At 39.5% G+C, this 19,598-nt stretch overlaps 1 protein-coding gene and 1 long non-coding RNA gene across 2 annotated transcripts; one reads left to right on the top strand and one right to left on the bottom strand.

The window, feature by feature from the left end:
- Positions 1 to 1,897: 1,897 nt before the first annotated feature.
- utp6 (UTP6 small subunit processome component) lies at positions 1,898 to 15,601 on the top strand. Its single transcript, XM_031740387.2, has 19 exons — positions 1,898 to 2,156; positions 5,026 to 5,110; positions 5,218 to 5,259; positions 5,363 to 5,455; positions 5,771 to 5,818; positions 5,912 to 5,975; positions 6,141 to 6,259; positions 6,385 to 6,462; positions 6,552 to 6,633; positions 7,677 to 7,758; positions 7,872 to 8,050; positions 9,891 to 9,970; positions 10,082 to 10,159; positions 10,974 to 11,153; positions 13,053 to 13,133; positions 13,501 to 13,610; positions 13,775 to 13,841; positions 14,014 to 14,086; positions 15,019 to 15,601. Exons 1-19 carry the CDS (start codon positions 2,065 to 2,067, stop codon positions 15,171 to 15,173), a joined length of 1,788 nt encoding a protein of 595 aa, XP_031596247.1. The 5' UTR covers positions 1,898 to 2,064; the 3' UTR covers positions 15,174 to 15,601.
- LOC120440693 lies at positions 15,539 to 19,004 on the bottom strand. The gene is made up of 2 exons (XR_005613456.1): positions 18,857 to 19,004; positions 15,539 to 17,359 (listed from the first exon to the last, which is right to left on the bottom strand). It is a non-coding gene; the product is annotated as an uncharacterized LOC120440693 (long non-coding RNA).
- Positions 19,005 to 19,598: the final 594 nt, after the last annotated feature.

Below are 19,598 nucleotides of genomic sequence, written 5' to 3'. Positions count from 1 at the left end.
TTCTAATCCATGGAAGACGTTAGAAAAAATATTACTTTATATCACGGGCATTTCTAGGTTTTATTTTTTTTATTTATTTTTTTATGGGGTGGCACGTGGAGGAATAAGAACACAAAGGAGACTAATGTGTGAACCCTTGTGTCCTATTATAGATTTATTACATGAAAAGTGCTGCTGTACTCCTTTTTCTTCTCTTTCTTTCAGATACTCCCTTTTGGGGACACCACAGTGGATCATCTGTCTAAATGTCACCCTTTCCATCTCACCTGTCACGCCAAACTTCTGCAAGTCTTCCTTCACTACATCCACAAACCTCTTCTGAGGTTGCAATACCAAATTCTATGTGCAATAACCCAACTGTATATACATAACACTATTTATTACATATTACTTTTTTTAAAACCGGCTTGTATGTTTGTACATGTATATATATATATATATATATATATATATATATATATATATATATATATATATATATATATATATATATATATATATATATATATATATATATATATAAATATATTCAGTTTTAGAATTTATATTCCACGTTAACTGTAGCTAGGCTCAAAGCCGTTAACACTATCTTATTTTAATAAACAACGCTGTCATATGCAAAACTAGGGTGGCACTAGGAGTGGCAAGAGATAATTTTAGGGTGACACATGCCACCCCTTGCCACCCCTCTAGATCCCTGGTTTAACCTGAGTTGTTCTTTTAATACACTCATTTCTAATCGTTTCCATCCTGATCATTCCCAATGAAATTCTGAACATCTTCAGCTCTTCTACCCGCCTTTTCATAAAGTGGTGCTCCACAAGATTTTTAATATAATTTTTTGTTGGATAAACATTTTGCAAGAAAAAGAATGTATGTAGACTTTTCATTAAGTAAAATTTATAAATTATGCTACCGAAGTAGTGTAGAGTAGTAAATTGTGCATTCTTTAACTATATTTAAAGTACCTAAAATAAGCACTTTTTAGAATTATATACACTACTATGTACATATGCCCTATGTACATTGGATCATAATTACTAATGCATTGATGTGTGTACATATATATACATCAATGGTCCAGCTTTTGATTATTTTATTTACGTATATATTGCAGGGTAGCTTGATGCATTATTATGATGCAATTAATGTGAGGGGGCTTGTGCCAGCTCATGTCCTCCCTTTTTCATATAGTGCTACATTTTGGAGAGAACTTGAAAATTATATACTGTGCAAAACAACATACGAAGTCCAAATTGAAGGGAAGGACATTATCAGTTATTTTGAAACCAAAGAAAAAAAATTATGTACCATTGTCAATCTTTATATCTTCCTAGGGAAATTCCACATACATAAATATAAATTTTAAAACTCAACCCCATTATTTAATTTGGTTTTACTTGAAATTGAATATTACTTAAACTCTCTTAAATTAACTTCAAATAAAAAAGGTTCATAATTGATTGAAATTCATTCAGAAATTTTCAACAAATGAGCTGTCACAGATATAATTTTCAAGTATAAAGCTATTATGAAGTCTGTCACATCCCTTTTTCCCCTCTATTTATTTATTTACCCTTCTTATTTTAATCGTATTGCTTATTGTTACTCTTATTTGCCCTGTATGTCTACTGTACAAACTGAACTGGAATGACGGACTGTTCACGTTACAATTTCAAATAAAGTTCTGAAAAAAATGAAAAACTCATGTCCCCCCTTTATATGTTCCCCTGATGATCAAAATTAATCTGAGGTGAGAAAACATACACCAAACCGTTTTCGAATATAAAAGGACAGGTAAACTTTCGATTCATCTTTATTACGTTGTGAAACAGCAAGTTTGGGAGTTTAAAACTCAGAGTTAACAAATGTTTCCTCCAGCTCGGATTTCCTGTCGGACCTATTTGCAGACGGAACCGGAAGCTCTGCTAGTCACAACTTCCACACATGTGTAATTGGGGATAGAGCTGGCCTGTCGTGCTGTTCTGTGTACAGTTGTTATAACATTATTAAGTTTTACCAAAAAGCAGCTGAACACGAGCGTTTAACGGCTGCTTCGACGAGATGGCGGAGATCGTTCAGCAGCGGATCGAGGACAGAATCCCTGAGCTGGAGCAGCTGGAGAGAGTGGGACTGTTCACCAAGAAAGAAGTCAAGTAAGGCAGCACCGAGCCTTTACACGCTGTGTCTTCTAGGAAAATAGCAAAAGAGGTGACGGATTAGTCCGGTTTGATCGGACGCAGTCTCAGAGAGGGCCTCGAACCTGTGAAATATTTAGTTGTTTACATTACAGGGCCGAGAAACTGCGAGAGATGAAGCTGAGAAAGTCTATTAATCATCTTCTTGTTCTTAAAAAAAAAAAAAAAAAATCAACAAAAAACGTTTTTTACTACTGATTAATTTTGGATGATTTAGGAAAAAAATATTCCCCAAAATAAAGAGCAAATAGAGTTAAGTGATTTTATTAATCTGGGCAGCTGAACTTAACTTTTTGACATCTATAGTTAGCAGCAATACATCGAAGATATTTGTGTCCTGAAGATTTAAGGAGGAAATATTGAAGATCCCTTCTGCAGATAGTTGCACATTTACATCCTTAATTAAAATCAACGTTAGGGTTGTGAATCTCAAAGTAACTGGTGATGATCAATACATTATAGGAATCCCGATACATCACCATGTTTGTGTAACATCAGAATAGAAATCAGCACTTGTCAGTAGAATTCCTTCTCTTAAACACCCCAACAAGTCATCAATTTCCAACACTTGACCTCTTCTTCCACCACTCGTAATATAAATAGAGTCCAGCCATAATAATACACAAAATAGAGAAAAATATTTAAATATACAGATACATATATGTGTGCAGACCACTGTGGTGAACGTACTCAATTGCACCCATTCAACACCTTGCTTTCAAATCTACCTGATGTGCTTCAGAAGTCTCTCAGACACAGCTCTATTTTCTTCACTGGGTCTATTTATTACAGAAGCTGTACTAGCTGCACGGAGTAGGTAAGCCGGGCAAGAAGTTCGATACAGGAATGGCATAGAGAATGAAAGCTCTGGTGCAGACTACACGTTGTGCTTCTGTAGTACTCCCAGGGTGATTTGAAGCCAGGCAAAGGAAAGAAAATTAACTCAGGAAGTCCAACATCACAGACACGCAGACAGTCTACAGAATATGGTACCTAGATACCACTTTTCTACTCTAGTTAGGCATCAAAGCACTTTCTAGTATAACTTTCATTCACAAAATCACGCATGTTCATTTGAGTGCTTTTTTTCTGCCATGCATGTATGGCACACTATCTTGCCCAGGATACATGCAGACTGAAGGAGCCAGGGCTCCAACCATGGATCTTCTGACTGCTGGACAACCAGCTCTACCCCCTGAGCCACAGCTATTGCAGGGGTTAAGCTTTTATGTACTAGGAGTTATTCCCTTTACTCATTTTCTGTAATATGATGTTACAGTGGATGTTTCTGCTAAACATGGCCAAAATATCAAATAATGAGGCTAATGTTTAAATAATCTCTTCAAGCCTAAAACTAGGCTCCAGATTGCTTTAAATATAGTTTTTCTACTGTAGGATCTTTATGATGTCAGTGAGAGCAAATACCCAGCCTTGTACCCTCTTTCACCTGCTGTTCAAGTGTGCTGTTTGCAATGAGCAGAAAGCTGGCCTATTGGAAAGGTCTGCTTTAAATTCAGTTGATCAGTCCTATAATTTGATTTCCTGTGTTGTTTGCTGTCGTCCACTTATAGTGTTACCTTCTCACCTTTACATTTTATCATAATTTAATTGATAAGCTCCACCAAAAGGAGTATGAAGTAGCGTCTCCGGCAAAAGATTCAGAGCACCTGTGTATCAAACACTTATATGATATTGTCTTATAGATATTTTTGTGTACTGATAATACTCAGCCATATAGGCCCACTGATGTTCAAACTGAGCATCTGAATATGGAACAAAGGTGATATAAATGACGTAGCATGGTAGCTGCTCTGAGTATTTCAGAAACTGGTAATTTACCTTGATTTTCTTATGCAGCTATCTGTAGAGATTGTTCTGAAGAAGATATAGAAAAGCTATTGAGTGAGTGACAGTTCTCTGGGTGAAAATGCTCAAATAACCACTTGTTTCAACCAAGGTATGCAGAAGAGCATCTCTGAACGCACAATATGCTGAATCTCAAAGCAGCAGAAGACCACACCGGGTGTCACTGTCAGCTAAGAACACGAAACTGAGGCTACAATCTGCTCAAGCTCGCCATAATTGAACAATAGAAATTCAAAGAAGTGTTTGCGGGTCTGTTGACCCAGTTTGATGTGACACCATGAAAGCACTAATCCGTCCTGCCCTGTATGAACGTTTCATGATGGTGGTGGTGGTGTAATGGTGAAACTGAGGCTACAATTCACACGGGGTCATTTTCTTGGCACACTTTAGCCCCAACTGAGCATTGTTTAAATGCTACAGCCTCCTGACCATGTACATTCCTTTGTGACCATAGTGTACTCATTGTTTTGGCTGCTTCCAGAAGAATAATATATACTGTGTCTCAAAGTTCAGATCATTCCAAACCAGTTTCTTGAACATGACAGTGAGTTTACTGTATTCAAATGGCCTCCACAGTCACCAAATGTACGGATCATGGATGTTCCCTGACAAACTATCATATCAGTATGGACTAAAATCTCTGAGGACTGTCTCCAGCATCTTGTTAAATCTATGCCCCAAAGAGATAAAGCAGTTCTGAGGATAAAAGGGGTCCAGTATTAGCAAGGTGTACCTAAAACTTGCCTATGAGTGTAAATTCAGTGTACGAAAAATGCATTTTATGCTGTATTTTCCTAAAATTGACCTCAAAATGGCCCATTCTTCTTTTGTGCTTTCTCTTCTCCTAATACAAAAACTGTTGGTCAGTATTAAAATTTCCATGTGAAAATATTCCCGTGTGTGTTTATGCAAGTCCTTCTCACTGATTCAACATTATTCTTCTGTTCTGTTTTTCATTTAGATCAATAATCAAGAGAGTAACAGCCCTGGAGTACAAGCTTCACAGGCTGATCGTAAATAAGGAGGACTTCATTGCATACATTCAGGTGGGCGGCTGTGATGATACATTATGTTTCTTCTAAGTTTCAATAAATAAGTAAAGATCATGAATCGTGTTCAGAACACTTACTGGAGACTCTCCTTTTGTTTATAGTATGAAATCAACGTTTTAGAGCTGATCAAGAAGAGAAGAGCAGTAAGTATCCTACATACAGAATCTGTTATTTTAAGCTCATGTGATTAAAAACGTGTCAGTAAAACACACCTGACAGTGACTGTACTATCCTTTTCATTTTCAGCACATACACTATCAGTTCAAACGAGAGGAGATTGAGTACCCCATCATCCACAGAATAAATAGCATCTTTAAAAGAGCAACAAATAAGTGGAAGGTAGTGTAAATAGAGCATTTGCAACACTGTAACTATTATTCTGTATGGTTGTAATAATTCATTTATAACGTCAGATTATTAAATTCAGCCATGTGTATCCACTATTTGTAACATTTTTAGACATTTTTGTCCTCTAAATTTGTATGATACTTTCTAATGTGTAACTGAGCCATTGCTGGAAAGTAATATGATGCTTTTTGCTAACAAACATGGCAAAAAAAAGTTAAAATTGTAGATTTTTACATTGAGTTTAAATTTACAAAAGGAATGAAAGCCGAAAGGAGTGAACAGTCACACGTCTTCTTTCCCCCGCAGGATGATGTGCAGCTATGGCTCTCACATGTTGCTTTCTGTAAGAAATGGGTATGTAAAGATGTCATCACTTGCCTTCAAGTCAGATACGTCTGCTCTACACCGTGTCTTCTCATTCTTATAATGATCCCTTTCACTCATCAGGCCACCAAGAGCCAAATCAGCAAGGTGTTCTCAGCCATGCTTGCCATCCATCCTGACAAACCAGGTACAGAAGAAAGGGAGCATTACAAACACACTGCAATTTGCCGACGTTTAGTGGCTGGAAATGTGTATTAAAGTAAATTAAACCAAGGCAGGAAATCTGTGATTGCAATCTTGGAGATGACCAAGACGAATGCTGTTAATAAACACTGTTTCCGCCTCGCTTTAGCTCTGTGGATCATGGCTGCCAAGAGCGAGCTGGAGGATAGAAATTCTTCTGAGAGCGCGAGACACCTGTTTCTGAGGGCGCTGCGATTCCACCCAAATGATAAGAAAGTCTACCAGGAGGTAAAAGATGCCAAATATCTTCTTTTTATTATTGTTATTTAAGGTGACCCAGACTTAAAACTTTAAGCAACAGTTTATTCATTTAAAACATGCTCGTCTAAAATCCTCCAACCACTCTGTGTTAGTACTTCCGTATGGAGCTGCTGCATTGTGAGAAACTGAGGAAGCAGAAGATTCAGCTGGAGCAGGCTCAGATGGACCTGGTGAGCGTGAAACAAACACAAAACAGTAGGAAGTAAGCGCGCGCATATGCTGCTCGTTGTATTTAAAACCCACTGTTCACACCTTCCAGGGTGAATATGAATTTTCTCCAGAGATCCTGAGTGGTAAACTGGCTGAGGTTGTATACAAAGATGCTACAGGGAAAATCAAAGGTAAGCTTGTCAGTGGTTATTCACAGGCCTGTGCAAATATGAGAAAATATAAAATAACTTAAGTGTTTATGCTGCAAATACATTTGAATATTAAGAGCGGCATAATGCTGTCACACTCCCCTGTAGACTCTCCTCTCAAAACATTATCCACGGTGACATATCCACATCACAGAGAACCTCTCTGTGATGTGGTGTAACAGAAGAGAGAATATTAAAAAAACAAAATCTTAATGCTAAAGTGCAGTTGTGTTGTGTGTTAAGAAAACAGCTCAGCTTTTATAAATTGCTGTAAAACTAAGCACATCTGTGAGCACTATATAGGGATTGTGCTTGCATGATCTTTATGCCTGTTTAGTAAATCTGGGCTTTAAAAATAACACATTTATTATTTAAATAAAATGCACATAATTTGTAGAGCCGATTTAAACTCTTTCTGCATCTTCTTTTACCCTGATTGTCTTTCATTTGCCAAAAAGAGATTAAAAACTGTTATTTAGTTTTTATTTCAGTTCAAGACCACCTATATTGTCATTAAAGTGAATTCCTTCAGCACTGGGATATGTAAAGACTAAATGGGGATAAGAATTGGCAATTGAAATCACCCCTGAGCACAGGATCACTATTAATAAACGCTGAAATCACAGCCTTGCATATGTGGAGGGACTTTTCATGGAAAAACTGTGCAAGATTTTTATTTTTAATAATAACTCCAAAACAAAAGTCCAGACACACCAGTGCACAACTTGCATGCTTTCGGGGATGTGATCATTGTTTGGGAGATCACTTTCATGTATTCTGGCGCTTTCACAATCTTAAAACTGTTCTGGGATGGCATTCCCACTACGGCGAAGGAGGTTTTGTCTCATAATATTGAATTTACATGTCTGAGCTGCTACCTGGGGAAAATTGGACCTTAGTTTAGCTAAATGTGACAACTGTCTATTAAAAATATTTATGGTGGTGAGTAAGAAGGGTATAACAAGCCACTGGCTTTGGAAACAACCTAGCGTGTCTCTCTACTTGTGTATCTTTTCATCCTACAGAAGCAGAGTTTGTCATCTCACTTCTGAACATAGCGGCTATTTTTGACTTCACCAAAGACCTCCAAGAATCCATCCTGCAAGAGTAATTTACTTCCGAAAAGCTTACATTTACCTCTCTTTTACATGAAGTCTGAATTCCTCAACTTCCACAGTGTTATCTTTAAGCAGTACCCTCATCTCACCTCTTGTTTCCAGCTTACAGACTAACTACACAGACGACAGCTCCACGTGGGATTTCATGGCTAAGAGGGAGCTGGAGGCCCCAGGAGCAGGAGAGGAGCTCCAGACTGCCAAAGGCAGGGCCTCAGATATAAACCGCAGAGAGGAGCGCTGCTGCCAGGTCTATGAGGAGGGCGTCAAGAGTCTGAACACTGGTAGGAGCTTCCTGATACACAGAGAGAACATACATATTTGAATTTTAAAACGAATTGTTGAGACATGACTTAGACTTTGGTGATTAATTATTAATTGTAATAAACATTTTACTACAGAGCATCTGCTAGCTATGAACATTAATTATTCAAAAGCTTGAAAGTGGACCTGTTATTAAGCTTTTCTCTATTTCCTGTCAGACTTGGTGTTACAGTTGCGGATGCTCATATTAAACATGGTTCAGTGTTCATAATGAGGTCAGCATATGTCAACAAGCCAAAAACTCTTGGTTTCAGATATTCACACTTTTTGCCTTTCTAATCACTGGATCATATATCCAGTGATTAGAAGATGAGGGTTATTTTGGACTGTAAATTGTGAAAAAACTACTCCAAAAATAAAAAAAATATGTAGCTAAAGGTGAGCATAAAAGCATCATTTCTGTGCAGGTTTTTGCCTTAAGTGAAAGTAAAACTTATTTTATGGGAAAACATAAAAATTCCATCTCACTTAATAATTTTCAACCACGTCACGATCTTCATCTGCAAATGAAGTTGGTGGGTAGACTAAGAAGTACGCAAAAGACGCCACTTTGTTAGGTACATCTTACCCCTTTTACGCTCAAACCTCCTTCATTTTTCATGGCACAGATTCAACAAGGTGCTGGAAACATTCTTCAGAGATTTTAGTTCATGTTGACATGATAGCATCGCACAGCTGCTGCTGCAGATTTGTTGGCCCCACGTCCATGAAGTTAATCTCGTGTTCGCCCCCACATCCCAAAGCTGCGGTGACTGTGGAGGCCGTTTGAGTACAGCGAACTCGTCATGTTCAAGAAACCAGTTTGAGATGATTTAGGCTTTGTGTCACGTGCCTTGTCTTGCTGGAAGCAGCCATCAGAAGATGGATACACTGTGGTCATAAAGGGTGGTCAGCAACAATACATACGGGCGGGCTGTGGCATTTAAACAATGCTCTGTTGGTATTCAAGGGGCCAAAGTGTGCCTAGAAAACCATTATATATTATGTCCCACACCATTATGTCAGCGGCCATAAGTGTTTGTGGATCCATGCTTTCATGTTGTTTATGTGAAATCCTCACCCTACCATTGAATGTCACAATAGAAATTGTGACTCAACATTTTTCCAGTCTGCTGTTGTCCAATTATGGTGAGCCTGTGTGAATTGTAGCCTCAGCTCCCTGTTCTTAGCTGATGAGAGTGTCATCCGGTGTGGTCTTCAGCTCCTGTAGCCCATCTGTTGTGCATCAGAGATGCTCTTCTGCGTCTCTCGTCTGTAACGAGTTACTGTTGCCTTCCTGTCAGCTTAAAGAAGTCTGGTGTAGTCTCCTCTGATGTCAGAAAGACATTTTTGCCCAGAGACGTGACGCTTATTGGATATTTTCTCTTTTTCTGGCCTTTCTCTGTAAATTCTAGAGATCACTTAAATCACCTTCCTCACTCTTATGCGCAGTTTGAACTTCAGCAGGCCCTCCTGACCATGTCTGCGTGCCTACATGCATTGAATTGCTGCCATATGATTGGTTGATTAGGTATTTTCTTTAATGTGCAGTTGAGTGTGTTTGTAGCTTTTTTCAGTGTCAGTGCGCCCATATTACCAAAACAAGAACGATCTCTTCTTGTTCTCTTCTTGTTTTTTAATTTAATTTGCACATGCTGGCAGTGGGTGTGAAATAAATAAGTAAAAGCCTTAATAGAAGAATTTTATTTTGGTCAAAACCTCCAAGAAGGAGCCCAGAAAGTTGTAAAACGTTATCGTTGTTCCTGCATGTATTCATTCACTGCTTCCGTTAGTGTATGAAACCACTGCTTTGCCTCCCAGAGCCCATGTGGACCTGCTACGTGGCCTTCTTGTTGGAAAGGATGAAAAGGAAGACCAACGTCCAAGAGCTGAAGGAAAAAGTACGTGAAAAGTCCTTAAGTTTGGCCTGAAGTTATTTCCTCCTCAGGTACGCTGAGAAATGTCAATGGCTTCAGTGTTTCTTGGAGTAAAAACAAGTGTTTGTATCACAGCGGCAGGAGAGGCTGCTGGGAGTGCTGCAGCGTGCCCACGACTGCTCGCTGCTGAAGGAGAATTACTACAAGAACTGGGTGAGATAAAGTCTCTGTTCAATGTGTGAATGGAATTTTAGGCACCCGTAAGCCCGTCTTCTCTTTATTTGAATGATGACCTGTCGGCTCTCATTTCACTAAAACCACGTTTCGTTTTGGCCGGGTAACAGCAGTGCCAGTCGAAGTCTGACTGGAACAGCAAACTTCTTTAAAACCTTCCAAATCTTCTCTTCTTTCAGATATACACTAGCAGAGTTAACACAGAATGAAAATGTAATTGTACTGCACTGAAAACACAACATGTTATTGGAAAAGCAGAAACAACTGAGGCTGACACCCAGAAGTTACTAATACACTGACGTTCAGGCAAAGCAAATTAAACCAGTTCTCTGATGATGATGTTTATGATGATGAGAATCTTAATTAGAAAAAAATGTGGTAATTGTTGGCCTAGTGGTTAGAGGCTAATACCAAGCACTCTGAGTAATTTATGGGTTTGTGTGACTGTTATTTAATAGCTGTATTTATTTGTTAATTTATTTGGTGGCGCGACAAACACACATTGTCCAGCAATAATGAATAACAAAGTAAACAAAGTGCACATTTAGACCCAGCACATGGTGGCTTTATGGATATCTTGGTGGTTGTAAGCCTGTATTTTTTTTAAATCAATTGCTGTGTTTCCTGTGTAGGATTATTAGTTTGACTGGTAATGGGACTGAAATTGTTTAAAAACTGAAAATGGTGATAGTAGAAAAACTCCTTAAACATCAGGTTATATTCAAAAAGGAAACGATACCTTGCATTTTACTGATGTATGAATCAACCGACCTGATGTTGTCCACGTGACCAGCTCCAAATCTTGCTCTCATCGGGAGATGCTGAGGGAGCAGCAAGTGTTGCCATGACAGCCACACAGCGCTACAGCCAATCAGTGACCATGTGGAGTTTGAGCCTGCAGACGCTGATGGAGCTAGGGAGCCGAGACATAGGCCGGTGTTTTCAGGACGCTCTCAAACACGTTAATCCCAAGGTATACACACACACACACACACACACACACACACACACACACACACACACACACACTGGATCGGGAGAGCCATGTTTGCTTTTATGAAATCACATAATGGGGTTCAGTAATTTTCTCATCTTACACTATCACATAAACACTGTTCAGCACACTGAGTGGCAGTACCGCTTTAATTATTGTCCTTGGAGAAAGGAGATATATGGATTCACTCACACACATACACGCACTAGCCACCAGCAGTGCTGTATAAGTGGGCCATCTCCTTGGCCTAATTAGTCTCTGTTCAGTCATATTAATTTCCTCAACTGTCTTCATCTGCCTGTATGTGAGCACACATGAAGGCAGGTGAAAAACTACATTTAATCTTGCAGATATGTGTGTATCAATTCACCTTTTTTAAAGGTAAAAGCTATCCCAATGATGAAGCTGGGAGCTGTTATGGTAAACATGCATGTGTATATATTAAAAAAACATTTTGCAGGTTGATGGGGCCAATAAATACGGACCAGGAACAGCAGCTCCAGAATTAGAAACACATGCAGACGGGTACAAGGAAAGAGAGGACAGAGAAGAAGGTGCCAACTACAGAAGAGAGCAGATAGAAATTAATATCAGTTAATCAGTTCAGTGCAGACAGGAATAAAAGGGAGAATATTTAGGGAGGCCACGCAGCAGCCGGAGTCTTACCATTAATAATTTGAAGCCCGATTTCCATCTCGGCTCAGTTTGACCTTATAAATTAGCGTTTAGAATTTCTTATGTACTCTTTTGGTCAGTGGTGAATTAAACCTTATCTTACAATCTCTCATATATTTCAGAGTAGTCAGAACGTTCTTCTTAATTTTTCTGTTTAACCTCCCTCATAGTTGCACAGTGCTGTACAACTGTGAATACGCATGCCTCGGCTGAGCCGCAGGCCTTTGTAACAGTGAACAGAATAGCTGATTATTGTTGTGGTGGGGGTTTCATAAGTCCGCGGCCCTGAGAAGTAGCTGTATGAGGAGGATTACTACAGCTGCTTATTATGCAAGTCTTTTCTTTTGAACAAAACACCCTGTTTGAGTTTGGAGAAGTGGCACACACCTCCAGGGTTGGAGGCCTGTGTATCCAACAATGTTAAGTTTCCACACTGAAAAGCACAGAAGTGCAGATGAATCAGTGATGAAAATGTAAGCTCGCTCTTTCTCCTGTCATTCTGTGCTCATGCCGATTCCAAAAGGTATATTGATCCTTCCCTCCTGGCCGAGAACAGATGCTGCCTGAGTGATTATTAATTTTTAAAATCTCTGCATATAATGGCAAAACCCAGTAACTAATTCTGATCTGAGCTTTGCATGCTCTGACACGTTCACTGGAGACTGAGAAGTCCAAATACTTCTGGTTCCTGCTGCTTCTCAAATGTGAATATCAGCTGTAGTGTCATACCGGGCTTTTGGATGATGCACAGTGTCCCTCACTTGCTGTATTTACTTTAAATGATACTAATCCCACTAACTAGAAAAGATCAGAGCTGACCACCCAATAAGTAGCTCCGTTTCTTACAAGCTACCAATGATGTGCCAGTTTAAAATTGACATTAGAGTGTTTAATAGAAACAGTCTGATGACAGATATCCCAGGTTGGACTGTCAACACTGCTTAAGAGTTTTAACAGTGAGGCAGCTCTAATACAAACTCAAGATAATCCAGAAGTTCTTTTATTGACAGACACGTGTTTTACGTTGTTGTTATTCATCAATGTTAAGTCGTGAAAGTTGTGCAAGCTTTGTGTCTGAACAAAATGTGCGTGCTTATGGCTGCTTATTAATGAACAGGCGTAATATTAATGCATCAGTAAGGTACATTCACATTTTTTAAGGTGGGTGAAGCTCACTAATGTAACCGTGTCTTGTCTTGACAGGAGAGTCTACCACTGTGGCAGCTGCAGTTTGAGTGGAGCAAGGCCAACCAGAGTGCCGAGGAGACCGAAGCCATCCTCAAGGTAGTACCTGAATCCAGTTTGAACAGCTGCAGTGTGATCTTGCTATATCCTGTAGTATTTAGAGCAATTTATCCGCTTCATCTTTTGTGGATTTGTTTACACAGATATTTTATCGATAAGAGTTACGCTGGAAACTCAGTTTTGAATTGTTAGAAATGAAATGCGCAACAGTTAATGACAGGATAAAATATGATCCTGCACTGTATTAAAAAGTACACTAGACAGACTGTGATCAGAAAAGGCTGAGTAAGATAAAGATGAGATAAAGAGTAAACAATAAAAGCTAAAGCAGGCAAGATTAATAGTGTTTTTGCCTCTGAAATGAGGATATGCCTTGCAGACAGTTTGTTCTCTTGCTTGTTCCCAGAGAGGTCTGCTGTCTGCAGTCCCGGCTGTTGCCATGGAGATGAAAGAGTGCTACCTCGATTGGTCCTACTCCACTGGAGGCTACAAGAAGGCGAGGAAGACCTTTACAAGGTGAAAATCAGATAACTCTGTCTGCTCATGTAGTTTTTAATTTAGGTGATGAATGCAGCAGGAACATATAAGTTTAACGGGTCTCAAAGCACTGACCTGCAGGTGAAAAATAAACTTTCAGGATCTTTAATACCTTTTAATTAAATTGCATTTTTCTTATGTAGCTTACAGGAAAACCGCCCCTTGTCCAAGGACTTTTTCACCAGAATGATTCAAATCGAGAAGGAACAAGTACGTATATGAAGTCCAGTGACATCCTCATTCTTCTGCTGTTTAACCTGCCTGCCACCAACTACAATGTTTATATTGTACTGACTTCATTGATAGTTTGACACTGGAAAGATACATTTGATGTTGCTGATAAGTTTAAACAATTAATGTGATTACAATGTTGTTTTTTCAGGAAAATCCAAAGATGAACAATCTGAGGGACTACTATGAGAGGGTGCTGCAGGAGTTCGGCACCTCCGATGAAGGTGAATTTAAATCAGTTTAAGGAGCCGCAATGAACCGGAAAGCTGGTGTTATATATGCTTTCAGCTCAGCCAGCAAGCTCAAGTTTTAGGAAGAATATTAAAGTTTGTGAGCTCATTGCTCCCCATTAATACATACAGAAATTGGGGAGTGATGAGTAAGTATCCCCTCAGAAGGCCCAGGTGGATGCTGGGGTGGTGGAGGGGTTGAAACAGCAGGCACCGATGCAGGGCAGGAACAGTATTTACAAGTTAGAGGAAAAGATTAAAAAAGACATCGCCAAAACGAGAGGATGTGTCTTTGTATGTTATGTGAGCACAAATCAAATACAGGTTTGGATTGAACAGCTAATCAACAGTTATTTGATCAAACTGAGTCAGAGGACAAGAGTAAAAACACGTTCAGTCTTTGAAGAGAATCTGTATTGCTAAAGAACAAAGTTACACGAGATGGAAAATACTGGGCCACCTCCATATCACACCTACAGGAGCTGCTCAGCCATGGATACCCTTGGCATGAAGGTCTCGATGCATTACGTGCCCCAGCACTTGGTGACCCAACCCACAACAACAGTCGCCTCAGCGCACTTTATATTAAAGGAAAAACAAAATGTATTATGGTAGAAAACCACAACAGTCAAATGATCCCCTTTGGGCAAGCACTTGGCGACAGTGGGGAGGAAAAACTCGCTTGTGACAGGAAGAAACCTCTGGCAGAGCCAGGCTCAGGGAGCACTGACCATCTGCTGTTACTGGTTGGGGGGAAGGGAGGAAGACAGTGGGTGGCATGTTACAGTACCACACTTGTAATGCTATAAGCTCTATAGAGATGTGGCCCAATACTTCTGTCCTTATAGTGTAAAAGTGTGGACAGATACGATGAGATTAAGAACCTTTAGTTTTTTTTAACATAACTATTTCCTGTTTTTCTAAAGATCTGTGGCTGCAGTACATCCGCGAGGAACTCGGACCCCTCGGCCAGCCAGAAAACTGTGGAAAGATCCACTGGAGAGCCATGAAGTTTCTGGAAGGAGAGAGTGTAGAAAGATTCGTTTCCAAATACGCACTCCTTCAGACTGGACACTTATGAGTAGCAGAGAAACAAGGCTGCGAGTTCAGATAACAAAAACCTTGTGGAGGTTTGTCAGCTGAGGAACAAGCACATGTTTCTGAGCGATTCTTCCTCCCAGTCTAATTGAAGACTGGTGCCATGCTGAATTTCTTTCGTTCCCAGCATTGCGGTTTCTGTTGTTTGCGGTTCATTCAAAATAAACCTGCTCGTTCCTCTTTAAAGGTTCCAGCCATGATACAAGAACAATTCTCATTTTCACAGACTTGTTTTTTCTTATCGATTGCAGCGGTAACTTGCAACAGGTGTTCGTTTTTGTTTTAAGGTCTGTGCTGCGTTTGTTAACCCTACAGTAATGACGCCCAGAGTCATTAAACACACGTTTGTCACGTTTGAGAAGATAAACTTTAATGCTGTTATGAAGATGATATTAAAACAGTCTTTCATTCTTGGGTGTTTACTCGGGTTATGGTCTGTCTGACACAGTAAAATTACACAAACACTTTTTTCTTAACAAAGCAGTCATGTAACAGTAGCTCTCACAGATCCACCACTTATAGATTGGAGAGGTTATTTTGATAAAAACATCCTTTTATCCTCTGAAGCATACTTTACATCACACATTGTTTGCTGTCAGTATCAAGTATCACTTAATTCTCACCTTTTATGGTACAAAATGTTGCCTTTAAAGGTCACAAACCATAAATACAAAGCAGCAGCAGCAGTACTCTGTGAGAGAATAGCACATGTATGATGAGTTCAGTGCCAACTAAAAAGGAAAAACCCCCACACCTCCTGCCAACATCAAAATATATTTACAGTGTGTAAGGACACTTTAAATTGTTACAGTTTATACAGCAATGTAGGAAAGTTATGAGGTATAACAATATTAATGGAAAAAGCTTATAAATAGATCATCTTACACATTAAAATCTAGTAGAAAATACACATGTAAACCTACAGTATCAAATTGTATCACTAGACAAAAGCATGTTTACTGAAAATGATAAATGCAGAGAGTGTGAGGGTGTTTACTCTTAACACCCTGCAGGTTGTTAACATGAGGTCCATGTGGCAGTTTTGGGGGGAGCATGAGATAAATTAATGACAGTCCTCTGTAGAAGATCTTTGAGACGAAACTCCATCTTTAGAGTCTCTCATCATCTCTGTCATGAACTGAGTTTTCATTGAATGAAAATATTAATTAAGGCAGAAAGTGGTATGTTTAATGATCCCACTGCAAAAACAAGCAGAGCTGCAAATTTCTCTGTAAGTGGAGTTGGGCTACTTGAGTTTCCTGTTTCTAAAATTTGGGTGGGGGGGCGCTAACCTGAGAAAATATTAATGCAGTGAGGGGTACATTTTACTCTGCAGCTTCAGTTCGCAAAATCTGCAATAGAGTGCAAGGGGAGCCATATCAGCTCATGATGGTCTTTAAGGATTTATAACCCTTAAATTTGTGTGAAAACTGTTACAATTTCAGTATTTTAGCTATTAAAAGGAAAAAAAAGTTACAATTTTATGAATATCAGCAGATGAATTTTATCTTCAATCTATTCTTGCCTTTTAAAAATAGTTGGACGCATTAGTGCCGCATTATTAGAAGGCGTGTACTTCAGTGCGTTTTAACCTCCAAACATGTTTAGAAAAAAAAGTTGGACCACATTTTAAAACAGTTAAAAATGAACTTAATATCTTGATGATCTTCAGTGTTTTTCACATTTCTACCACCTTTCTTATTTTAGGAATAAAGACAGTATGTGCTTGTATGTGTTCCCCCTGCAAAAAACACAAAGAAAAACCTGAAACTATACTAACGTACCTTCCATGAACACCAAAACCAAGAACCACGACTCTTGTGAGTGTTACTAATGTACCCAAAATTCTGGTTACATCACCTCCCACATGCCAACCCCAGCTCTCCACATCACACATCTTCAGAGCTTTTTAAAGAAGATGTAGGTGAAGAGTACCAACACGCCAGCAGACAACAGCCCAATCACAAACTGGTGGATGGTGATGACGTTCTCCAAGGCGTGGATGCGCTCCTCCATCGCACTGGTGTGGATGTAGTCATAGATGGAGACCCCGATGCTCCACACCGCCCATACGGCATCCACCAGCGCCTTCATGGTGGGAGAAACCATTGAGAGGGCCGCCTGCAGCCGGACGCCCACCGCATCCGCTGCTTATTGGCCCCTGCTGCACTAAAGAGAGAACAAGAGAAGAGGGTGACACATGGTGCAGCGAGGAGATGGCGATGTGTGGGCATAATGACTGCCTGTGAAACGGCAAATACAGTTTAAGCTCTACAGCCACGAACAGAAAATATCATACAAATCAGCTTTTAAATAAACCAAACTACTGAAAAGTCTGAGCCTGTGTGGGATCTTTCTGGCTACTTGGGTTTCCTCCCACAGTCCACAGACATAAAGGTGAAAGAAAGGTGTGAATGCTGGTCTATGTTTTAGCCTGCAACACACAGGTTACCTGTCCACCCTACCTGTGGAGTGAGCTCCAGCCACACCAAGACCCTGAATTTTGTTTTGTTTAATTCATTCAGAACACCTTCAGATTTAGTTTACGTATCTGAAGAGGAGTGGGAAGACATGCACATCCACTTGGATAAGACAAGGAAAATGGATGGATGGATAGCTGTCTGCAAGTGAACTCTTCTGTTTAAGCGATTGAGGTACGTTAATAATTATCATGTAATTGCTGTATTTTTTATTAATTTAATAATGATAAAGAAAATGTGCTTTTTAACTTCAGAATAAACATAATTGTATAATATTAACGATAATTTGTTTTTCGACATTATTGTATCCTATTGTATCCAACAGAGAACTTTAATATATCCTCCTGAGAACCAGCCTATTCATTTATGTCCTCTGTAATGGACATTTCGTCTTGGTCTCTATCTTTTGACTTATTTGAGGTACCTTACTACCTCCTGGACATCCTTGCTTTCCACTGATATCTCATGTGTTTGGGTTGCCTCTATTACCTCCAAAAAGGAAGAAAATCACCAAAAAAAAGTTCAATGGGAAGATTCTCTTTTCCTCGGTTCTCGGGAGGATATGCCCAACATGAAGTCTAAAATAAAATTGGATTAAAATTTTTTTTAAAAACAAGGATTAAGTCGGAACCATCAACATGTTTTATGCTGATAGATAAATAAATTTACTCTACCAACTCACAGCTAAAAATTAAACATTTGTATTTCACTGAAACAAAAGAGATGACTTTAAATTATATTTTTTATTTTGCTAATGAAATAACCCGATAACGACTTTTTTAACGGATCAAACTAACCCAATTTTTAACTGTTTACACGAAAACGATCAACTACTGAAATACATATCTATCTATCTATCTATCTATCTATCTATCTATCTATCTATCTATCTATCTATCTATCTATCTATATATATATGTATTCCTTTTTAAACTTTCGTATCTTTTCCGCACTTTTTACTGAAAACTGAACGCGAACCTTACCCCAACGCGTGATGACGTCACGCACCCACTGGATTCTTGGCATTACGAGCATGACAGCGTTTGGCCTTGTGGGATCAGAAACCTCGCAAACCTCACGCCCGATCCACAGTTTGAGGGGGGACGTGTTGTTGTGTTGCGCACAAACCGCTCAGGCTGTAACACTAACGCGACGAAGACGTTTCCGAAACGGAGCCAAAACTCACCGACAAGTGTCAGATGTTACAGCGATGATGAGGCCGATGATGAACATCCGTCCTGCTGTTTCTGGAGTAATGAATTATCTTGTTTATGTGGCAAACCTGCGTGTTCTTGTCAGGAACCAAATCGGTCATTGCTGGTTGGCGAGAAGTCCACCTCGATCGGAGGCATCGCTTCCGGACCGAACCTTTAAAATTAAATAGTTATCTATTTAAATCGATAATAGCATAACTCAATGAGAAAATGAGTCCACGGCAACAGATGGATTTATTGGAGAAAGGCTCTAACACCTGAATACACCGGGTTAACGTTATCTTTGATTTTCTTATTAATAATAGCTTCTTTAGTACCGAGCGTCAGGTCATACGTTTATTTTGATAAGAAATCCTCCAATTTCCGGTGTTATTACTATGGGCTTTTGATGTGAGGTGAAGCAGCTGACTGATGCCTTGTGAAGGCGTCACACAGGAGCGTCAGCAGCAAGACTAAAAGTGGAGCATGAGCTCAGGACCGAGTAGAACTCAACAGAACTGAATAAATGATCAGAACAGAGAGTACAATCAGGCAAAAACATTGAAAACTTTCACACAAGATTCACCCGCTTTCACACCTTGGCTCATGTGATTAGAGGATCACCAGGGGGTCCTTTGTCCCTCTTTGGGGGGAAACTCCCACTGGGTTTAAATCTGGGATTCTCGGCCATTTGACCCTAGAACTGAAGAAGCTTCTCGGATGAGAGGTGAAACG

This window comes from Oreochromis aureus, linkage group 6 (genome assembly GCF_013358895.1).
Source record: "Oreochromis aureus strain Israel breed Guangdong linkage group 6, ZZ_aureus, whole genome shotgun sequence".
Taxonomy (NCBI): domain Eukaryota; kingdom Metazoa; phylum Chordata; class Actinopteri; order Cichliformes; family Cichlidae; genus Oreochromis; species Oreochromis aureus.
This window is presented reverse-complemented; position numbering and strand designations above follow the sequence as displayed.

What these genes read in the sequence shown, in the direction of transcription:
- utp6 (XM_031740387.2), top strand. Translation starts at nt 2,065, where the DNA reads ATGGCGGAGATCGTTCAGCAGCGGATCGAGGACAGAATCCCTGAGCTG. An exon ending in CATCCATCCTGACAAACCAG is followed by an intron (nt 5,976 to 6,140) that starts GTACAGAAGAAA and finishes GCCTCGCTTTAG; the next exon opens with CTCTGTGGATCATGGCTGCC. An exon ending in AGCAGGCTCAGATGGACCTG is followed by an intron (nt 6,463 to 6,551) that starts GTGAGCGTGAAA and finishes CACACCTTCCAG; the next exon opens with GGTGAATATGAATTTTCTCC.